At 35.2% G+C, this 20,729-nt stretch overlaps 4 protein-coding genes and 1 pseudogene across 6 annotated transcripts; 2 read left to right on the top strand and 3 right to left on the bottom strand.

The window, feature by feature from the left end:
• Nucleotides 1-860: 860 nt before the first annotated feature.
• Nucleotides 861-2,341, bottom strand: LOC134246011 (uncharacterized). Its single transcript, XM_062728260.1, has one exon. It carries the CDS (start codon nt 2,208-2,210, stop codon nt 954-956), a length of 1,257 nt encoding a protein of 418 aa, XP_062584244.1. The 5' UTR covers nt 2,211-2,341; the 3' UTR covers nt 861-953.
• Nucleotides 2,342-2,411: 70 nt separating this feature from the next.
• LOC134246012 (tRNA-splicing endonuclease subunit Sen15-like) lies at nt 2,412-4,268 on the top strand. The gene is made up of 4 exons (XM_062728262.1): nt 2,412-2,518; nt 2,634-2,715; nt 2,986-3,172; nt 3,466-4,268. Exons 1-4 carry the CDS (start codon nt 2,483-2,485, stop codon nt 3,731-3,733), a joined length of 573 nt encoding a protein of 190 aa, XP_062584246.1. The 5' UTR covers nt 2,412-2,482; the 3' UTR covers nt 3,734-4,268.
• A 1,423-nt stretch (nt 4,269-5,691) lies between these two features.
• Nucleotides 5,692-9,025, top strand: LOC134246010 (uncharacterized; annotated as a pseudogene).
• Nucleotides 9,026-9,122: 97 nt separating this feature from the next.
• LOC134246008 (E3 ubiquitin-protein ligase TRIM45-like) lies at nt 9,123-11,885 on the bottom strand. 3 transcript variants are annotated; one of them, XM_062728258.1, is made up of 5 exons: nt 10,527-11,884; nt 10,060-10,186; nt 9,725-9,836; nt 9,516-9,618; nt 9,123-9,400 (listed from the first exon to the last, which is right to left on the bottom strand). In XM_062728258.1, exons 1-5 carry the CDS (start codon nt 11,323-11,325, stop codon nt 9,195-9,197), a joined length of 1,347 nt encoding a protein of 448 aa, XP_062584242.1. In that variant the 5' UTR covers nt 11,326-11,884; the 3' UTR covers nt 9,123-9,194. The 3 variants fall into 3 exon arrangements, with proteins under 3 accessions (XP_062584242.1, XP_062584241.1, XP_062584243.1); XM_062728257.1 differs by having other exon boundaries at nt 9,492-9,618; nt 10,527-11,881; XM_062728259.1 differs by lacking the exon at nt 9,516-9,618 and having other exon boundaries at nt 10,527-11,885.
• Nucleotides 11,886-12,668: 783 nt separating this feature from the next.
• Nucleotides 12,669-18,526, bottom strand: LOC134246006 (monocarboxylate transporter 10-like). The gene is made up of 6 exons (XM_062728256.1): nt 18,400-18,526; nt 16,149-16,344; nt 15,765-15,908; nt 15,398-15,665; nt 14,251-15,056; nt 12,669-14,073 (listed from the first exon to the last, which is right to left on the bottom strand). Exons 1-6 carry the CDS (start codon nt 18,493-18,495, stop codon nt 13,940-13,942), a joined length of 1,644 nt encoding a protein of 547 aa, XP_062584240.1. The 5' UTR covers nt 18,496-18,526; the 3' UTR covers nt 12,669-13,939.
• Nucleotides 18,527-20,729: the final 2,203 nt, after the last annotated feature.

Genomic DNA, 20,729 nt, shown 5'->3' with positions numbered 1-20,729 from the left:
TCCAATAGAGCTAATTATAACAGAAGTCATGAGCTGTTATAACACTCATACATTTCCTTTCTGTGAATGGCAATAATTTTATTGAGACCATGGCACCTCCATCTTCCCAAGTCAAGAGTTACTGATCAACTCTGCTTATGCAGTTTACTGTTGTTCATTGAATGTGAGCTAAATCTCTTCTTATCCTGTTACATGGTGTCTAATACTCTCCAGTTGAGAATTTGAACAGTATGGTTATATGCATTCCACTGGCTTGTTTATATCACGTCAAACACAGAAAAAAATGTTTCATATTTTTCTTTAAAAATAAGGTATTGTTTTGTGTTGTTTAGGAAAACAAAATTATGTAACATCAAGTACCTGTGTTGTCTATATACATGTCTACTTCCTACATTAAATTCTAAATAATTGCATCACAATTCCCAGCTGACTGTTACGTGATTTGCCATCATGTCATCAATGAAATATTGATGAGAATGTCTAACCAAAACAGAGTACACTTGCATATACTGGAGTTTATGTATGATGTTCTTTAAAATCAATACAAGCAATTCAAAAGCGATGTGCAGGGTTGTCCCTAAAAATTTGAAATAGCAGAGGACGTTGAAAAAATAGAAGGTGCTCTGGGGGTTTTCTCCCCTAACAATGGGATGAGAGGGAGTACCAAAATAACGGGGTAATTATGTCATAATTGGCAGGGAAATTCCCGGGCACCCAGGCTTAGGAACAACCCCGGATATAGAATGAAATGAAGCTGACAAAAAATCAGTTGAAAGAAAATAAAACAATCTTAAATTTATTATTTATTAAATATTATCTTATTTGATATCAAAATCCACTGCTTAAAGCTGAATTCAGTCTTTACATATATTTTATCCTTTATTATATCTTGTAAAAGTTTAAGTATACACATATAAATTAAATATGCAATGTGGATTAATTAATACATTTTATCAAGATGGTTCCACTGGTAAATTATCAATTGGACAGTTCACAGAAGAGTTAGTTAGCCACATCTCAATACAGCTGGAGTGAAACTCATGATTACAGGGAAGAAATTTACGAGTCTGGCCTATTTCATAGACCTCCATACAAATAGCACACAAGGCACCAGCTGAAGTCTCATCAATAGTCTCTGTTTTAAAGTTTTTAATGGTGGTGGATGACACAGTTTTAGGGGCCACTTGTTCATCCAGTCTGAGTAGTAATTCATAATCCTCAGGGGTAAGGTCTCGGTGTTGCAATCCGATCAGAATGTTTACTACAGCACTGTCAAAGTCTGAGGGGGCGTTGTAATTATCTAGAGCATAGGCCAGGTTTTGAGGTGGGGGGCGTGGAGCTACCACATCAGAATGGGAACCTTTTGGTTTTATGGTTTTGGTCTTCTTTAATTCTTCTCTGCTTAAAGTTATCTTCTCTTTCTTTCTACTTGGCATACAATTAAGGCTTATTGTGATTTCCATAGACATTAGTTTGTAAACTCTGTGATTAATGTATAGATGTTTTCGTCCATTATTGTTCTGAATGCTAAGACAATGTTTGGTTTTTATTTGTTTGTGCGCTTTCTCCACTTTTCTGTCCCGATCAGCACGGATTTCTATTTTCATATTTCCACTCATACATCCCTCCATCTCTTGGAATTCTTCAAATTTCTCAGTCAATCTCTCCATTTCATCACATTCATTCTCAATCTTCAAGTAAAGCTCCTGGGCATCACAATCAATACTAACATTGTCACACACTGGTCTAGGAAAGAGTGAGATTTTAAATCCCATTTCATCATTAGGTAAGTATTTCCATCTCTTTCCCTTTTTCTCAATCTTTTCCTTCTTCTTTGTCTTTTTGCGTGATTTTGAACCATACTTTTCTAAAATATCATCAGGAATTTCACACTTCTTATACCTCCTGCCTGTGTCTGGAACAATTTCGACCTTTTTGTCCTCCTCAAGTCTTTTATTTTCCTCCTTTTCATTTGATGTGGTTGTATCTTCTATAAATGTGAATGAATCAATAGTTTCTTCCATCTTAGAAAGTGGCTGCATTTCTTCTGATTCTCCCGGATTAAATTTGCTCTCCTGAGGAAGCGTATTTTGGCGAAGAATTAGGGTGAAATCATCGCCAAATGTAGAAACAGGGCTGTAGCACATCATAGCGCCTTCCCTTTGATGATGCCCAAACGAATGGATTTGAGGGAGTAAGAGGGCTTCCATTTCACAGCTGATGACTTGTTCGATGTTTTACAGGAAAATGCCGGTGTGACAACATTGCTTTAATTTTTTATAACTGGTTTTCAGACTGACTATTGCACCACTAATGGCAACAAACAACACTGCTAATTTTAGAAAACTACAGCATGTGACGTATGCTGGACGTCTCTTGATTGGTCAAAGTTGGCGATGTTCTCGCGAGATTTACAATTTATAAACAATAAGTGGAAAACACCCTCTGCTATTTTTAGAATAAAAAGAAAGTAGAAAACGGCATGGAAGAGAGTTTCACACCATACGATCATGTGAAGGTGATTAAAAGATAATAATCTTTGAATATATTTGTATATTATTTAATTATTTAAAGTTACTTACCAACTGCTTATCTTTTGACTAAATATAGACTTTCTCTTTTCACTTTTTTAGTTCAAAGAATTGGAAAGCTTTGGTTTGAAAAATTTAGTGCAGATGAGAACAACTTTTAATGTGTACCTAGACTTATGTGAAGGTAATTAACATACACACTACGGAGAAAACTACCCATGTACATCGAGCATCCTCACAACTTTGGGTTCTGCATTATCATGAGTCCCCTCATGTCCATGAGCCATGAGTGAACTCAGAAACCCTTGCATTTTGTGGATGGTAAATGAGAGAGAAATAACTTTTTGCTGAAAAAAGGAAATAATATACTAAATTTTAGTGTTATAATAAGATAGATAATTAAAGATTTAATTTTAATGTTATATTGCCATAATAATTTGATATTTTTTTTCAGTGAGAGGATGGTGGAATGTAAAGCTGCATGGATGTAAAGACCTTGACCTGGCCTTCATCTCAGGTCATCCCACAAGAGAGGAAGCCAGAGAAATTATTTTGCCACTTTTGAGTTCAGACAGTATCAGCACACACTGCCTACAACAGTATCTAAAGAAAATTAAAGTTGATGGATATGAAACTCATGGGTATGTTGTAGCTTAGGTCTACTTGCTCACAGTAGAGAGAGGAGGAGATACATAAAGCTATTCTTTTCAAAAATAAATGCAGGAAAGTAGATTAATTACTGGTATTTGCACAGAGAGAGAGAGAGAGAGAGAGAGAGAGAAAGAGAGAGAGAGAGAGAGAGAGAGAGAGGTGCTGGAAGAATTTTTTTACACACTGACATGTTTTCTACTTCATAGACTTTTAAAAGTTTTCATCATACATTTTTTTTTATGTTATAATTTTATTTGTTAAATTTTTTGGGGTTTTTTTTCAGAATAACCTTAGCTATCTGTGATGCTGACACCACCACAGTATACTACAAGATAACAGAAGGGTTAGTGACCCCTGAACCCCCAGAGGTCACAGAGGTGAAAAAGGTCCAAAGATTTGAAATGATTAGAAAGCGTCAGCTCAACACACAAAGAGCAGTTCAGTCATATAAAACTGCAAAGCTAAAAGACAGTACACCACAGGAGGGTGAGGGGGCCAACACTGAGAAGGATGAGGGGCTGAACACTGGGGAGGATGCATCAGTGACCTAGCTGGTTGATCTCATATAGAATATATGTATTTTATTATAGCACTGCCTATGCACTCATGAAGAACCCACTTTACTACAGCTCTAAATGGAAAATGATGGGAGAAGAGACTGCTTTGTTTAATTGTTCTTTTAATGGAAGTGTGCCTGAGGGCTCAAGATGTATTAATTATCTGGGTTATATTGTTTCCAGCCTGACAAAAGAATTAATGGATAAAGAAAAAAATAAAGAAGATATATCCAATGAAATATTAGATACTACAGAAAATGTTTTTTGTTTGTTTGTTTGTTTTTTGTCATTGAAAACTGTTTCAATGTATACAGTTATTAAGATACTTCTCAATACACATGTACTGGTAAATATGCATCAATGTATTTTTTGCAATAATTTTTCAAAGGAAAAAAGAAGTAATTGGTTTTGGACGATTTTGACAACCGTTTTATGCCAAGATTTGCATTATCATAAAGAAAAGAACTTTATACTCACTGTAAAGGCATATCCTCTACAAAAGCCAAAATTAAAAAATCTCATAAATGAACTTGTGATGTTGTGTTTCAGCTTTGGCCTCAAAGTCAGTACGGGTCTATTTTTAGTTAAAGGGATTCAACATCATTTGTTTCTTTCATAATTATCAAAGAGAACTAAAAGTTATCAATACACATGTATATGAATTATGAAAATTCCTTTTAAAGCAGACCTTGAGTCAAGGTCATATCACATCCTCAGGTCATAAGCAATATTTGTATAATAGGAACCTACCAATCTTATCCATTAGAAAGATATGGACCAGACACTAATTATGTACTTTTTTCTTTAGTGACCTTGAACTTGCACAAATGATTTTGGGTCAAGCTCATGACACACCCTCAGGTCATGAGCAATCTTAGTGTAAAATGGGAACTCACCACATTTATCCATAAGAAAAATATGGACTGGACATGAGTTAATGAGCATTTTTCTTTCCATGACCTTGAATTTGCAGAAATGACCTTGAGTCAAAGTCATGCTTACACCATCAGGTCATAAGAAATCTTTGTATAAAAGAGGAACCCACCAAGCTTATCCATAAGAAAGATGTGGACCAGACACAAATTATGCACTTTTTTAGTGACCTTGAACTTTCACAATGACTTTGGGTCAAGGTCATGACATACCCTCAGGTCGTATGCAATCTTTATGTGAAGTCGTAGATTCAAGTTTTTCTTTACAAGAGAAAGGCATGGACGAAACATGAATTAGGAATATTTTTCTTTCAATGACCTTTAACTTGCCCAAATGACCTTAGGTCAAGGTCATGGCACATCCTTAGGTCATGAGCAATCTTTGTGTGAAGTAACAGATTCTTATGTTCCGCCATAAGAAATGTACCGGACAAGTTTGCACAGACAGATGGACAAATGGACAAGCTGATTCCTATATACCCCCCTCCCCCAACTTCGTTTGCAGGGGATATAAAAAGTGTAGAATTAATTTTACCTAATGATTTTTAAACGGGATTCTTAAATTGTCTAAAGAAATCAAAAAGCTAAAGTTCTAAACATCAACATGGTTTCCTGCTTATATACTTGACGAAGTACATGTATCTCAATTATTTGTGTTTTAAACATGTTATTAAAAGTACATGTAGCAATATTTTAGAAAAAATTATAAATATTTTTAGGAACGTATCGTCTGTCCGTAAATCCACCACTGTTTATTATCCATTCATTCGCTCATAAAATAAATTAATCTGAATTTTTCTTGTAAATATCGTACACAACCTCGCAATTACCAAGTATTGAACATTTATGGGAGTTTTTGCACGTCAAGTCCTCATTAGCTCTAATAAAGAACATGACAATGACTTTAATTGATTAGAAATATTTTAAACATGTTAAAGTTACACAAATGGCATGTTTTGACAATGAAGTTGACGCATTGTCATTACCAAGAATTTTAATCCTAACATCCTAACACGTGTTACTTTGTTAAGTTGTTTTTCAATAATTTTCGATCGAAAGTTTTTCTGTTGACCACCAGATTGTTTACGACTTAACTAAGACGATTGAATAATTGTCCATATGTCGTAAAGCAGTATATAGTATGGCATGTTTCCGAGGGTCGGAGAAAGATAAATATAACCCTGTCATTACGCTCCGTTTGTGAAACAAAACCCATTAGGCCGGTGAGGGTTGACTGCATGTCTCCGGAAATACCTATACTATCAAGGTATGTCTGTAATATACAGTAGATATGTACTTATAGACTGATGAAATTAACATGTTCTTGTTTATATAAAGTATAATTCACTTTTTTTACAGAATATGAATTTAGCTGATCACGGAATAGCGTTTATGGCTGCAATTGTCTGCATTCTTGGTTTACCAACAGTTCTCTTCGGAAAGAAATGTAAGTTAAACATCTGGGTTTTTTTTTTTAATGTTTCAAGCATACGTATGATTTAATGTGTGATAAGTGCAGTTTTCTTTTTTCGATTCTAAAAAAAAAAGATGTTTTTGTGAAACACTGATGCCCTCGTATGACAGATTTCAGCGAGGGTTAAAGTTTTATAAATGCAAGTCAAGATCAAGGTCAAGAGATAAAAATATTGTTACCCAAAGACAGGACTTAAATGAATATACATGTGAAATATGAAATTTAAGAACCAACCGTTCAAAAGTATGGCCAAGCTTTTGCAAAAGTAGGTCAAACTCCAAGGTCAAGATCAAAGGGTCAAATTAAAGTTCCCAGGGAAATACCTTGTCATCAGAAATACTAATATGTCATTGAAATATCTTAGTTCTTGCACTGGTCAACTGTTCAAAAGTTATGGTCCAGGATAAAGTTTTTTAAATGTAGGTCAAACTTCAAGGTCAATTTGTTGGTATCCAAAGGAAGGTCTTGTCACAAGGTAGTACATAGGAAATATGAAGACACCAGTAATAACTATTCAAAAGTTAAGTTCATCTTTTTAATTGTACCAAACACAAAGATCAATGTAAAAAGGTAAAAAAATGTTTCATCTGGCATGGAAAAGGACTGATACAATTAAGCCATGTCAACAATTGTTCAAAAGTTATGACCAAGATTAAAGTTTGGTAATTTTTTGGCGAAAGTGGGTAAAACCCCAGATCAAAGTCAAATATTTTGGAATTCAAAGATAGACCATGTCACAGGGAATGTACTTGTGAAATATGAAAGCCAAAACCCCAATCAATCAAAAGTTATCGACAAGGTTAGAGGTTTTACTGACACACAGACAGACGGACAGGGAACAACTCTATACCCCGAATCTTCGATTAAGGGGTCATAAAAATTAAGTTTTCCCTGCAAAAATTGCATTACATGTAAATAGATTATAACACTCCTTCCTTTCACCCTCATCAAGAGAATAGTTTGATTACCCCCACCCCCTTCAATTTCCACGTACTAGTAAATCCCTGGAAGCATTCGTGATTCTTTAAATGCTTCATGCACCTTTTGTTTTGCAGATGCAATGGACGAACAATGTGGCAGAATCATAAAATTGGATGGACGAATTTTTCACATTGCAAACATCCAACAGACTTTCCGGAATAATTACGCACTCAACTCTAACTGTCAATTAATAATCGAGACAATGGAGCCCTATCGCTTCATCATCGTGTTTAAGAGGTTGGATATTGAGTTTGAACCCCTCTGTGACGATGACAACCTTTTGGATGTAGGCGAACACCTCTCTACTTCTCTAGAGAAAATACTATAGTAGTCAGAAACAAAACACCGTATAAATGTACATTATTGAAATTGCAAATTTACACTTCTGCCAACCGAATTTAAATACTAGTATGCACGCGTTGTTTGCAAAACGTTTGGTCATTGAGTTCACAATATATTTTTCAGGGTTGCCTTCCAGGATATGTGGGAAGGAGAGACCGCCAGGTTCTTATGTTTCAGAAGGTCAACAGGTGTTAATGACGTTTCGCAGCGATTTTTACGACGTCAGAGATGGTTTTGAAATTATTCTCACAACTTTCAGAAAAGGTATAAAATCATTTTTGTATTTAGAGTGATGAAATTTATCAAATTAAAAACAAGATGTGTTTGTGAAACACTGATGCCCCAACCCCTCCGTATGGCAGCTTATCTTCTCAAATGCATGTCAAACTCCGAAGGTCAAGGTCAAAAGTCAAACGTGTTGGTACCCAAAGGAAGACGTTGTTACAAGGATTACACCTGTGAACTGTGAAAGCCCTAGTTCTAACTGTTCAAAAATAATGGCCATGGATAAAGTTTTGAAAAAGTGGGTCAAACTCTAAGGTCAATGTCAAAAGGTCGAAAATATTTATACATGTACCCACTGAGAGGTCTTGTCACAATGAATATACATATGAAGTATGAAAACCCTAGCTCCAAGGGTTCAAAAGTTCTGGCAAATGTTAAAGTGTGGTATTTTCTTTGTAAAAGTAGGTCAAACTCCAAGGTCAAGAGGTCAAATTTGGTGGTACCCAAAGAAAGGTCTTGTCACAAAGAATACACTTATGAAATATGAAAACAATTGCCCCATCCACTCAAAAGTTATGGGCAAACAGACAGGCAGACAGACAGCTAGGCACACAGACAGACGGACGGGCAGGACAAAACTGTATACTCCCGAAACTTCGTTTACGGGGGCATGAAAATTATATAACCTTTGGTAGTAATGCTTTCTTGCGCTGAATATAACTTTAATGTTGTTTTGCTAACCACCTCCATTGCCTTTTAAATGATTAACAGTGCCCTGTGATGAAGAGCAGGAGTGTAAGTCGGTGTATCTCCTCCCTCCTCCAGTGTGACGGTATCAACAACTGTGGCGACTATTCTGACGAGTGCCAGTGGAGCGCAGGGGTACTGTTCGGTATCATGGGGGCCATACTCTTCATCATAATCACAGGCATCGTGGGTGTGAGGTTCGTTAGAAGGAAACGACTTCTCAGAATACCCAAAAAGGTATTCTCTTTTTTTGCTTTAATATACCGATATACGTACATGTACGCTCTTTTTCAATAATTTTTTTTAACAAAATACCAATTCTACAGGGAAAAAAGGAGAATTCGACGGATACATTTATGGATATATTTACAACACCTGTTCCAGATGTCAACCATTTATGTGAGCACCATAGAAAGAGCATTTCTAAGAGATCCATAGCCGCCGAACCGGAAGTGCATCAGCAAAACTGTCATTTGTATTACAACAATGAAGAAACAAATGACAATAATCGTATAAAATATTTTTTTATTGTTAATGTTGAACATTATATATTTATCTTTCGTTAATAAAACACCATAATCATTATGCTATGCTTATGTAATGCTATGCTTATGTAAAAAAAACAAGAGGCCCATGGGCCACATCGCTCAACTGAGTAACTTTTGTGATGCAGTTTTTTACCAAATTTTGTGTAGAAATTATTTTATTCAAGACTTATGTAGAGGTCATGGTCATTTCACAATATTGACAATATTTACAGGGTAACTTCCTTTATAACAGAGTTCATAAGACTGAGATCAAAACTGCATTTTGACAGTGGTCTGTTGTATGGGCTAGTCTGATTTCGTCTTTTTCTCCAGGTATATGTATCACATTCAGAGTGTTTCGTTAGTTTACCACAGCATGTCCAATGTGGGCCCCCAGGGTGGACGACAGAGTCATGGTTGCAACAGTAGTCGCCTAAAAATGCAGATTTTTGGAATTTTTAATTTAAACTTATGATTCATATTAATTAATACATGAATATTAAAAAATAAATCATATGATAAACCTGCTAATGAAGACCCGTATGTACACGGTTCATCATTTCTCCTGTTTTCGGAGCAAACGGAACAACAGTGCCATCTGCCAGTGTGTTCTCGCCAACCGTGTTTCACATTGAAAACCACAGATTTCGTCTGAAAACAAAATATTCAACTTTCCTGATAATGATCATTTACTGCAATTACAAACCACATTTTTGTCGAATAAACCAATGACCTTAGAAAAGTCAAATTAACATACTTTAATGGGCTGTCCATCAACTGTGACATGAAGCACATGTTTTCCAGTTTCGTATGGTAAAAACTCTATCATCCAAGTTCCGTCCATGTTATTTCTTACTTCTTTTGGTTTACTTTTGTAAAATTACACAAACAGGTTAAGATACTCAGTGATTTTTTTTTTAAATTTAAAACGATATTAGTGCTTTTGAATTCGGAAAAAATATTAAAATTTTAAACAAATAGCAACGAATATTGAACCCTTTTCCTTGCCAAAATTAAGAACTTTTCTCAATAAAAAATGTAGAAAGAGCACTGAAACTCCACATACAAAGAATCCATGTATAGTATACTTACCAAAGAGATCCTGATGGCTCTAGAATTTTTACCCGGACTTTTGCCTCGCAGGGAAACGATTTTCCTTCCTGCTGTAAAGTATGTAGTATGACTAATGCCTTCTGTCTTACCCTTGCTGTCTCTAGCCCTTAAAAAAAATCAAATGCACATTTACACTTAAATGAATATAAACTTAACATTGATTAAATATATATTAACTAAGTAAATCGAGTTTTGTCAGTATGCAAACTGATGCACACTCAAACAATATTACAGATTCTTCACTACATAAAATGAGATTTTCATTGAATTTCTTTTGTAAGAGTGTAGTTTTAATTAATTGATTGATTGTATGTTGTTTTACGTCCCATTCGAGCTTTGATATAACTACGAATGCATGTATTCTAATATATGCACCGGCAAAACATGTCACCGTGTCTATATCTGAATGTACTCTTACCATATTCAAATTTAAACAAGGAACTTACCAGAACAATCTATATAGCATTTCGCTGGACACAAATGTCCGCTGAATATTTGTCCGTAGAACTGGTATTGGTCAATAATGGGACCATCAGCATCTGGACAAAATGTTGTTTCCGGAGAGGTCACGTGAACTTTGGCTTGCCGTATAGTCATCAAAAGTTTGGACAATCTACTCCAATCCCCGCTGCTTCCACCTAACCCCGAGGTCATTGTCTTCAGTATTTTCTTAACTTCATCAACATTTTCTTGTAAACTCGAGAGAACCGATTGTTGGTTTGCAATAAATTCTGTGTGCTTCGTAGACATTTCTCTCGTCTGCTTCAGAAGTTCAGTTCTGTGTTTCTCCAAAGATTCGATGTATTTGTCAAAATGGGAATTAATTTCGGTTGAAATGTCCTGAGAATGAAGATTTGTTTCCATTTTTACATCGTCACACCGTTTTATCAGACGATCAAACAAAAGTGATTTAGAATCCATTTCTTCGGAGATGTGTTTTACAAATAAATCATCCATCTTACTATTCGCCGTTTTTTCACCTTCTAGATCTGATAGAAGATATCTTATTTCCGATGTTCCTGAATTTTCAATGTGTGTTAGCTCATGATTTTGAGTTGTTTTTTGCCTCCCATGAAAAAATACACACATTTCACACAAGTTTTCTTGACATTCGTCACAATATAAAACAGCCGTTGAATCGGATTCTTCAACACACATGGTGCAAAGTGTCGAGCTACCATCTGATGATGTAGATATCTCGTCTTCATCTAACAGCCAAATAAATTTTTGTTCTTCAGCATCCATGTTTTTTTTTTATTATTGAAATTCAAGAATAAAGATATCTATACATCCTCACCCCGTCTGCACGTAAAACAGAGCAATCAAAAAATGTTACCCATGAATTGTAAATGTATATAAAACGGATTTACATTTCGTAGATGTAACGCGCGATAACACATAAGGAATTCTCTAGTTACGCCTTGGCAGTTTCACTAATAATCTTAATACCGGGTATCTGAACTCTATACATTAAAGCATCACAAAAGGTTATGTTTATTCGGACATCATGTCTTTGTTAAGCTGACATGAACATAAATTTTGTCAGCGATTTGTCAACATTGCCTTAAGCTGGCCACTGACTTTACTTTTCTTCGATCCGATAAAATCCCCCACTCCGTCCTACTAAAGCACCTGTCCAGCTGCACGGTATAAAATATGCCAGATGGCTATCTTATTCACCAGAAAATGGAAAATTCTGTTTAGAAATATTTGCATTTGTATATACATATGTACTGTAAATGTATATTTAAAAAATTTGTATGCAATAGTTCTAAAATATCGGTTACCGATTTTTGCAAGTGCACGGGATTCTCTATTTATGAAAGTACTGTTATACGGCCAATGGCTATTAAGAACCCCTAGCTTTATATACAAAATACTGAAGAGTTTTGATTCTTGGGCATTTTTATGCAGTTAGAGCAATCTAACATCAAATCAGGAATAAAATTAATTGATTTCCACAATATACTAGTATGCATTTCCCCAAATAATTTTCTGTTCATCAGTACTTAAAGTTGTCTTCGAACATTTTCCTGGAAGAAAATGACAGTTACCCTATGTTGAAAATGAAAAAAAAAAATGAAATGAGCTTAAAAAATAGATCTCTTCTCAATGTTCATAAAATTGCCTTAGTGAAAATGTCAGTTGGCATTTTTATGCAGTTAGCTTCATCCGACCTCAAATCAAAACTAAATAAAAAGAAAATAAATCGAAATCAACAAGGTATTAATTATAATTTATTTGTAATCAAATCAAGCATTCCTGACACACGAATGCCTGCAAAATGATAGGGGGTCTTCTTTGTGTCAAAGGGAGTAAATACTTTTATAAAAGTTATATCTGGAAATCATTTAAATTATGCAGATATATAATTTCTGACCTTGACCTATTGACCTCACAATCAAAAGGGGTCTTCTGTAGATCAAAGAAAAGTATGTTTTAAACAGTAAAGGAAAATATACTTCAGGAATTCATGAATACATACTAGTATCTGACCATGACCTTTGGAGCTACAATCAATGAGAGTCTTATTTGAAAGTCAAACATTAACATCATTCCTTTCAGTTAAAGCAGGAGACTATAAAACATTAGAAGTGTAACATTTTTATTTGATTTCATTAAGAACGTTTTCAACATTTATATATAAGTGTTAATAACAAATTATACCAATGATTGTCATTTATAAAATTTGTGTAAACGTTGTCAAACCATCTTGATTAACGATTACCAAGTTTATATTTCTCTAAAAAAAAAAATAAAGTATATAATAAAAATATACTCTAACTTGTTTTAAAATCCAGAATACTCGATGATTTTACCAAGTTCAGTCAACAGTCATGGAGAGTAAACATTGCATGAGAAACAAAATTCGTGAATCTACTAACAATAATATACATAATTTAAGATTGAGAAAATACATATCAGTTAAAAAAAAATACATTTTTTTATAAAATTTATATATCACGTAAAACATACGTGTATAACACGTCATAAATCATAGTATATATATTTTTCGAAGGAGATGGGCGAACAAGGCTTACAAAATGCCTATACATAGCTTTAAATGTGAAAATCATATTCATTTTATAAATTTAATAAACAAAAATAAAATCACTGAAAAGGTTCAAAATTTAGACAAATAAACCTGCTTTTTGTAAAAATTCTCTCAGCAGAAAAACATTCTTTATTTTGATTTTAAAATGTGATATTTATAGTTTTTTAGTGCAAGCAATAAATCCTGGGTTTCAATTTTTCATTCAGTCTTTCAAAACATGGAACAAAACTTTATTCATTTGAGGAAAAATGTGTTCCAGTTTGAAGAATTGATCAATCTTCTCTCTTTGGTGTATGTACTCTATTTTACAAAAATACAGAATACACTGTAACATGTTTCGATTTCACATACGATATAACGTTTCGGGAAATGGGCAAGATTTTACTTAAAGTACTAGTATAGCGTTTCAGAAATTTGTGATTTTTTTAATGAAAAGTATAGCGCCTTGATATATTGGGAAAAATATCTAGGTAGGAACATTAAATGAACATAAATTATATGTTTATGGTAAACGAACTATCAAAAATATTTCAGATTCATTTTTTTCCTCAAAATAGGCATTTTTGCTCGCTTTATTTGCCCATCTTCTTTCAATAATTATAACAACTCACCTAGGTTACATGTACTTTCTTTTTTTCTGACAAATATAGTTAAAAGAATAATTTATAACACATGCATATTGAGGTTTGATGGTAAGTTTACCAACAATGCATGAAATACAAAAGAACAGGGACAGGCCACTTTTCGACCACAAAAAGCCCACTTAAGCCTTTGGCTAAGGTGAGCAATGAACATATATAACTTTCATTGTTTCTTATTCCTAGACATAGTTAAGTGACGAATGTTGGATATCAATAAAATGATGGCACCCATAAACATTGCACTACCTCCAACATAAAAAGCGTTTTCATACCCTCCAACATTATCTTTCAGAAAACCTGGAAATTAAAAAAAAAGTTTTTAGATGCTATGTCATTACATGTTTTATGTTCCTGAGGTAGTATTCTGGAAATCTAGGGTAATTTAAGCCCTACGTTGAATTTGGAAAGAAAATATATTAGCACTAACACTTAATCCACGACAAATAATAAAATTTGTTGCAAATATTCCATTACCTGACAAAGGTGGACCTATGAGCATCCCCACACCTTGAAAGGCTATCAGAATTCCAAATGAGTTGACTAGTTTTTCTGGTCCTAGCAAGTCCACTAGGATGACCGATTTCTGGGAAATGTAGGTACCTATCAGGAACCCATAAACCCCGCACACCACACACAGCTGGCTGTAAGACCGAGTAAAGGGAATCACAAAAGATACCCCTCCCACCAAGAACATGACAGTGTTGTATACATACACACGGAATCTTTTGACGTTCTTCAGATCGAGAACCGTTCCTGATATAAGCCTTGCCACCCCGTCAAAAACACCAGTGATGATCACCAAATACGCCGCCTCCATGTCAGTGGTTCCTATTTGTTTGCCATAGGCTGGAAGGAACACGAAGGTAGACTGGAAGGCGAGAGTAAACATCATAATAGCTAAGCAAAAACACAGATAGCGATAATCTTTCAACAGTGAAAATTCTAGATATGTCTTCTTTGGACCTGAAGATTTTGGCCCCGTTTTAAAGAGACCACAGCATCTACGTTTTCTGTTGCTGTCCCTATTTTGTACAGATCCGTTCTGCAATGCTTCTTCTTCGCCCGAATTATCGGGTAATGGTGGTTCTTTCTCTCTTGTTCCTGTAAATCTACTGTCTACAACGACCATAGTTTCCGTGTTTTTGAGATCCATCTTTTCATCGTTTGATAATTCCGCTCTAGTACTGAAGTCATTGGAATGCTGATTTAAACTGTCATGTGATACAAATGTTTTTGTGTCTTTTAGTGGAACTTCAGCACCATCTTTTATACTTTTTCTCCTGTAAATGTAACATGTACGTATTTGTGAAGCAGTCGTATCTTGTTCAATCCACATTTAAGGCCCAGGGAGACTCAAAGATTGTTTAGGAAATACTAGTATACTTTGTATGTCTCTACCTATCTGAATTATTCAAATTCATGCAGAGTTATGAAATACGCTTAATTTCAATAAATCTTAATTCAAACATGGACCTGTTTTGCTAAATATTTTTTCTGTAAAGTATCAAAACTGTATCAAAAGTGATAAGGTACATCCGTAGCATTTGGGTCTAGATATGCATGCATCAACTGTTCGTAAAATTTTGAAATAAGTTGAAAAGGTCAAGTGCAATTTTCTTGCCTTTGGTCAAAAGCCATAAGTTGTCTTTGTTTCTCCAAAGGTCTAAACAGCATACCACAGACACACAAATTGACTGCAAAACACGCTAGAATATAAAATCCCCCGGTAAAGGCGTAGAAATGGAATGCTACTTCTACAACTGCTGGAATGGCAAACGATCCGAATCCCACCCCAGAAGTCGCCATACCAATTGCAATGCCCCTTCTCTTGTTGAAATAAGTCCCCACCATCGTGACGGCTGGGGCATATGACAAACTACGTCCAAAACCTTAAACATGATGCATTTAGCATTATATTTCAAACAACAGAAAGCTATACACAAATTGTATAAATGACAAAATTCTATTTGCCTGATTTGAAGACGCACCTCCTATAAATCCAAAAACGGCAAAGTTGACGTACAAAGATGGAGAATACGCCGTTATGATCAGAGTCACGGTGAATATGATGGACCCTGTTATTACGACTGTCCTACTGGAGAACTTGTTACAGAGAAAGCTGCATATGGGACCTACAATGAAATAAAAAAAACAACTACTTCTTTACATTTAATTCTGCATTCCAGTTCATCAAATGTTCTGTTTATTTTAGGACTTACAAAAATGTCAAACTACAAATGCCTTGCTCAACTTTTTTTATTTATGTAAAAAAAAATCATCGAAAACTGCGTCTAGAAAAAATGCAATGAAATTCTACTTGCATTAAAAATTCAACATTAGACAAATATCTAAAACCACGAGATTATACATACCCAATAAGAGTCTGATTCCTGAGGGGATGGCTGTCGCCCATGCAGTAGCGGCCGCGGTTTGCTTATACCTCTCCAGGAAATAGAGGTATAGCAGGCCAGATGAGCGCTCCAGGCCCCCAATAATGAAGTGACAAATGAAACTCCCAAACACCACCCACCAGCCCCATCCACCGTCAGGCACCACATTTTCCTCCTTCTGTTAAAAAAATATAACTACTTATCGGTTTGAAACTAGAGGCCACTGGGCAACATCGCTCACCTGAGCAATTTGGTATGAAACCGATATAAAAAGCAAACAAGAAGCCCATGGGCCACATCGCTCACCCGAGAAGCTTTGACCATCCCGTTCTTTACCAGATTTCCCCCTTGTAAAACATATTGTGACCCCATCCTACTCCACTGATCATAATTTAGACAATTTGAAATCTACACTACTATAGGATGCTTTGATTCCCCATTGTAAAAAATTGATTCCCCATTTTGGCCCCGCCCTACCCCCAGGGGTCATGATTAGAACAATTTAGAATGAACACTACCCCTGGATGCTTCCAGATAAGTTTCAGCTTTTCTGGCCCAGTGGTTCTTGAGAAGAAGATTTTAAAATATTTTTCCTATATATTTCTATGTAAAACTTTGATTCCCTATTGTGGTCCCGCCCAACCCTCGGAGGTCATGATTTGAACAATTTAGAATGTACACTACCCCAGGATGCTTCCACATAAGTTTCAGCTTTTCTGGCCCAGTGGTTCTTGTGAAGAAGATTTTCAAAGATTTTTCTCATATATTTCTATGTAAAAATTTGATTCCCCATTGTGGCCCCGCCCTACCCCCGGGGATCATGATTTGAACAATTTAGAATGTACACTACCCCGGAATGCTTCCACATAAGTTTCAGCTTTACTGGCCCAATGGTTCTTGAGTAGAAGATTTTCTAAGATTTTTCCTATATATGTCTATGTAAAAATTTGATTCCCCATTGTGGTCCCGCCCAACCCCCGGGGGTCATGATTTGAACAATTTAGAATCTACACTATCCCAGGATGCTTCCATATAAGTTTTTCAGCTTTTCTGACCCAGTGGTTCTGAAGAAGATTTTCAAAGATTTTTCCCATATATTTCTATGCAAAACTTTTGATTCCCCATTGTGGCCCCGCCCTACCCCCGAGGGTCATTATTTGAACAATTTAGAATGTACACTACCCCAGGATGCTTCCACATACCTTTCAGCTTTTCTGGCCCAGTGGTTCTTGAGAAGAAGATTTTTTTTCCCTATATATTTCTATGTAAAAATTTGATTCCCAATTGTGGCCCGCCCACATCATGATTTGAAGAATTTAGAATGTATACTACTCCAGTATGCTTCCACATAAGTTTCAGCTTTTCTGACCCAGTGGTTCTTGAGAAGAAGATTTTTAATGACCCCACCCTATTTTTGTCTTTTCTTGATTATCTCCCCTTGTGAGGAGACTTGGCCCTTCATTTTAACAATTTAAATTCCCCTTCACCAAAGAATGCTTTGTACCAAGTTTGGTCAAAATTGGCCCGGTGGTTCTTGAGAAGAAGTCGAAAATGTGAAGTTTACAGACGGACAGCTAGACAGACGGACGGACGGACGGACGACGGACAAAATGTGATCAGAAAAGCTCACTTGAGCCTTCGGCTAAGGTGAGCTAAAAATCGTATAACTAATCATATCTTTGAAAGATTTTTCCAGATTTCTCTTATTCTTGAAATTGCACTACTTGACGATTCTTCTAAATAAATAAAACTTATCATGGCTTTGATCTAAAGGGAAAAAAGTACAACATTTTTTCATATGTTTTCCCATTGTATGTTAATCCTAAGAGGATGTAGTAACGCAATTGCGTGTGTGTTCGTTTGTAGGTGAATTATCACGGTAGGAACCAGAGGTTATCGGGATCGATGACGAATACTGACTTGATTTATAGGTAAGCTTTTTTGCGAGGGGCTGCTCCGCTTTGTGCTGTTTTAAACATCATACTTTTTCATTAATTCTTAATCATCTTCATTATGAGAAAGACTGTTTCTGACTTTCATCCTTCTTTTGAACAAACGTACAAGGGTCATCTTGGCGACTTTGGATGAAATTGGCCCATTGGTTCTTGAGAAGTTGAAAAGAAAAGTTGACAGACGACAAACGAGAGACGGCGCCTGACATTTTTCGATCAGAAAAACAGATGAACAAAAAAACAAAGACAACGTGATACGATACATCGTATTTTTTTCTTACCTCGATTAAAACTGTGGGGACATTAGCATTGTTGATTTCTGAAATCTTTTCGTGGCCATTTCCGGCTATATCGTTCTTTAGCTCTTCATTCTCCATTAGGATTAAGTACAACACATGACTTTACGTTCTGAAGAGAGGGTTATCATAGGTAACATATTTCATACACTTGTTTTTGATAACATTCATAAATCGACGGACAACTTGACAACCAAACCACTCCAATCGCGAGCAGTTCTCTTTTTTCACCTATCGTTCCTCTGAGTATAAATTTTATCAAGAATTTTCGCTCCCATGACTTTTTGCAAAACGTGTAACTTGTATTACTTTAAAAATAAACAAATGAATAAATAAATGAAAAAAAAAAACAATGAATGAAATGTTTTAAGAAATCGGCTAAATTACAAATAAACAAAAATTTGATTTTATTAAAGAGAAATAATTGAAGGCACTTGTAATTTCCATCCCTTTAGAGCGTAAAAAAATTTCAATGGACTTTTGACATTGACAACTGTTTTTTTTTTCTTCGTATTTTCTTAAATATTTCTTCAAATAACTAGTGCTAATTGTAACGGGAACCGTTACAGATGTTCCCCAAACGCTCCCCAACTCCCTTTTGGTGCCATATTCCCTATAAGCTTCATTAAATAAGACAAACTCTGTGCATTTTTGACTTTAACAACGTTTTTCCAAAAGGATACCAATTATATTCAATTTTTGCATTGCACCCCAGCGCATGTGAATGCATGTGAGTTATGACCATATCATCTTGTCTACACTATCTATATATTTTAATATACTATATATTAAAGCATTCCGTCCAAAAGTAATAAAAATCACTCATTCAAGTGTATTTTTAATTATACTCGTTCTAAATGCACGCACGTGCGTGCACGTGCATGATGACCATACCTTCTTGTAGGAGTCCCTTACATCGATCTATGTTCTAAATCCCATCCGGTTCGGTAGAAAAACAAGGGAGTTATAGCCATTTCAAGTTTCAGCCAATCAGATTGCAGCACACATGCAAATGCGTGATTTCATGATTTTTTTCTATACGATATTGTAGGTTATCCTAATGCATGACTATATTTTAAATTTCAAAGAATTTCGTCGAAAAACAAAGGATATATAGCCATTTAAAGTTTCAGCCAATCAGATTGCAGCACGCGCACATGCGCATGCTTTTATGAAAATTCTTTTATATCATGCTGTAGATCTTTATAATGTAGCACTATGTTCAAAATTTCAAAGGATTATGACAAGAAACAAGAAAGATATTGAGACTTTAGTTTCAGCCAATCAGAGCGAAGCGCACGTGCATGCGCGTGAGATCTTGCTATTTTGACCATGCTATCTTGTCTATACTTCTAATGTATCCTTACATTATGAGTTTCAAAAAATTTCATCAAAAAATAGAAAAGTTACGGCAATATCCATTATATTGGTCATTTCACGTGTTGCACGTGCACGCTCTTGCAAGCATGTGCGCGCAAAATGACCTTGATTCCGCAAATCTACATAACATGTCTACTGACCCTAAAAAGGTTTTACCTACATCGGACGAACAGTTTACAAGATCATTCCCGGACAAAAAAGTACCCAGGAAGAAGAAGAAGAAAAATAATAATAATAAGAAACAGAGTAAAAACAATATGTTCCCCAACTTCGTTTGGGGAACATAATAAACGATATTTTCAAACTAAAATTATTATTAAACTTAAACATTGATCTGAATTGATGCGCACAATAATTGAAATATCATACCCTCTTTAGTTAAATTATTGCAAAGATCAATTCCGTTCATGTACGCAATAAAGGGACAACCATTTGATTCTTTCGTTGGGGGGTGGGGATAATTTTTTTCGAATCAGATTATTTATGTTCATGTCAGTGAAGGACTGATCATCTATTTCCAGTTTGAACCAGGACAGATTAATTATGTTCTTCTTCACTGGAAAAAAAAATAAAACATCAAGTCTAAAACTCTAATTGGGGGGAGGAGGAGGGAAATAGCACTGATCAAGGACAGATTATTTATTTCCTGTCCAGACCATTACATTTTTTTATTTTCAACATTTTCGAGGGCAGATTATTTATTTCCAAAATTTGCCCCCCACTCCCACCCCCTCAAAATCAAATGGTTGTCCCTTTATGAATTATTGCATACATACATGTAAGTTCAGTTACTGTATTATGGATATCATCAACTGATGCTCTCTTTAATAGAAATTGAGTCGAATCTCTCACAAAATCGTTCTTATTTTCAAATCAAATGAATTAATTCAAATGAATTAAAATTAACAAATAATTCTGATGGCATTTCTTTGGTT

This window comes from Saccostrea cucullata, unplaced genomic scaffold (genome assembly GCF_032062105.1).
Source record: "Saccostrea cucullata isolate Sc308-1 unplaced genomic scaffold, CSIRO_AGI_Scuc_v1 ctg342, whole genome shotgun sequence".
Taxonomy (NCBI): domain Eukaryota; kingdom Metazoa; phylum Mollusca; class Bivalvia; order Ostreida; family Ostreidae; genus Saccostrea; species Saccostrea cuccullata.
The sequence above is the reverse complement of the archived record's forward strand: the minus strand, read 5'-3'. Positions and strand labels throughout refer to the sequence as shown.

Coding starts and splice junctions, on each gene's coding strand:
- LOC134246012 (XM_062728262.1), top strand. CDS start 2,483: ATGGAAGAGAGTTTCACACCATACGATCATGTGAAG. Junction 2,716..2,985: donor GTACCTAGACTTATGTGAAG/GTAATTAACATA, acceptor ATTTTTTTTCAG/TGAGAGGATGGTGGAATGTA. Junction 3,173..3,465: donor GATGGATATGAAACTCATGG/GTATGTTGTAGC, acceptor GTTTTTTTTCAG/AATAACCTTAGCTATCTGTG.
- LOC134246011 (XM_062728260.1), bottom strand. CDS start 2,210: ATGGAAGCCCTCTTACTCCCTCAAATCCATTCGTTTGGGCATCATCAA.
- LOC134246006 (XM_062728256.1), bottom strand. CDS start 18,495: ATGGAGAATGAAGAGCTAAAGAACGATATAGCCGGAAATGGCCACGAA. Junction 16,345..18,399: donor TCCCCACAGTTTTAATCGAG/GTAAGAAAAAAA, acceptor TTTTTTTAACAG/AAGGAGGAAAATGTGGTGCC. Junction 14,074..14,250: donor CATAGGTCCACCTTTGTCAG/GTAATGGAATAT, acceptor TTTAATTTCCAG/GTTTTCTGAAAGATAATGTT.
- LOC134246008 (XM_062728257.1), bottom strand. CDS start 11,325: ATGGATGCTGAAGAACAAAAATTTATTTGGCTGTTAGATGAAGACGAG. Junction 10,187..10,526: donor ATGCTATATAGATTGTTCTG/GTAAGTTCCTTG, acceptor ATTTTTTTTAAG/GGCTAGAGACAGCAAGGGTA. Junction 9,837..10,059: donor GAGCCATCAGGATCTCTTTG/GTAAGTATACTA, acceptor ATTTTACAAAAG/TAAACCAAAAGAAGTAAGAA.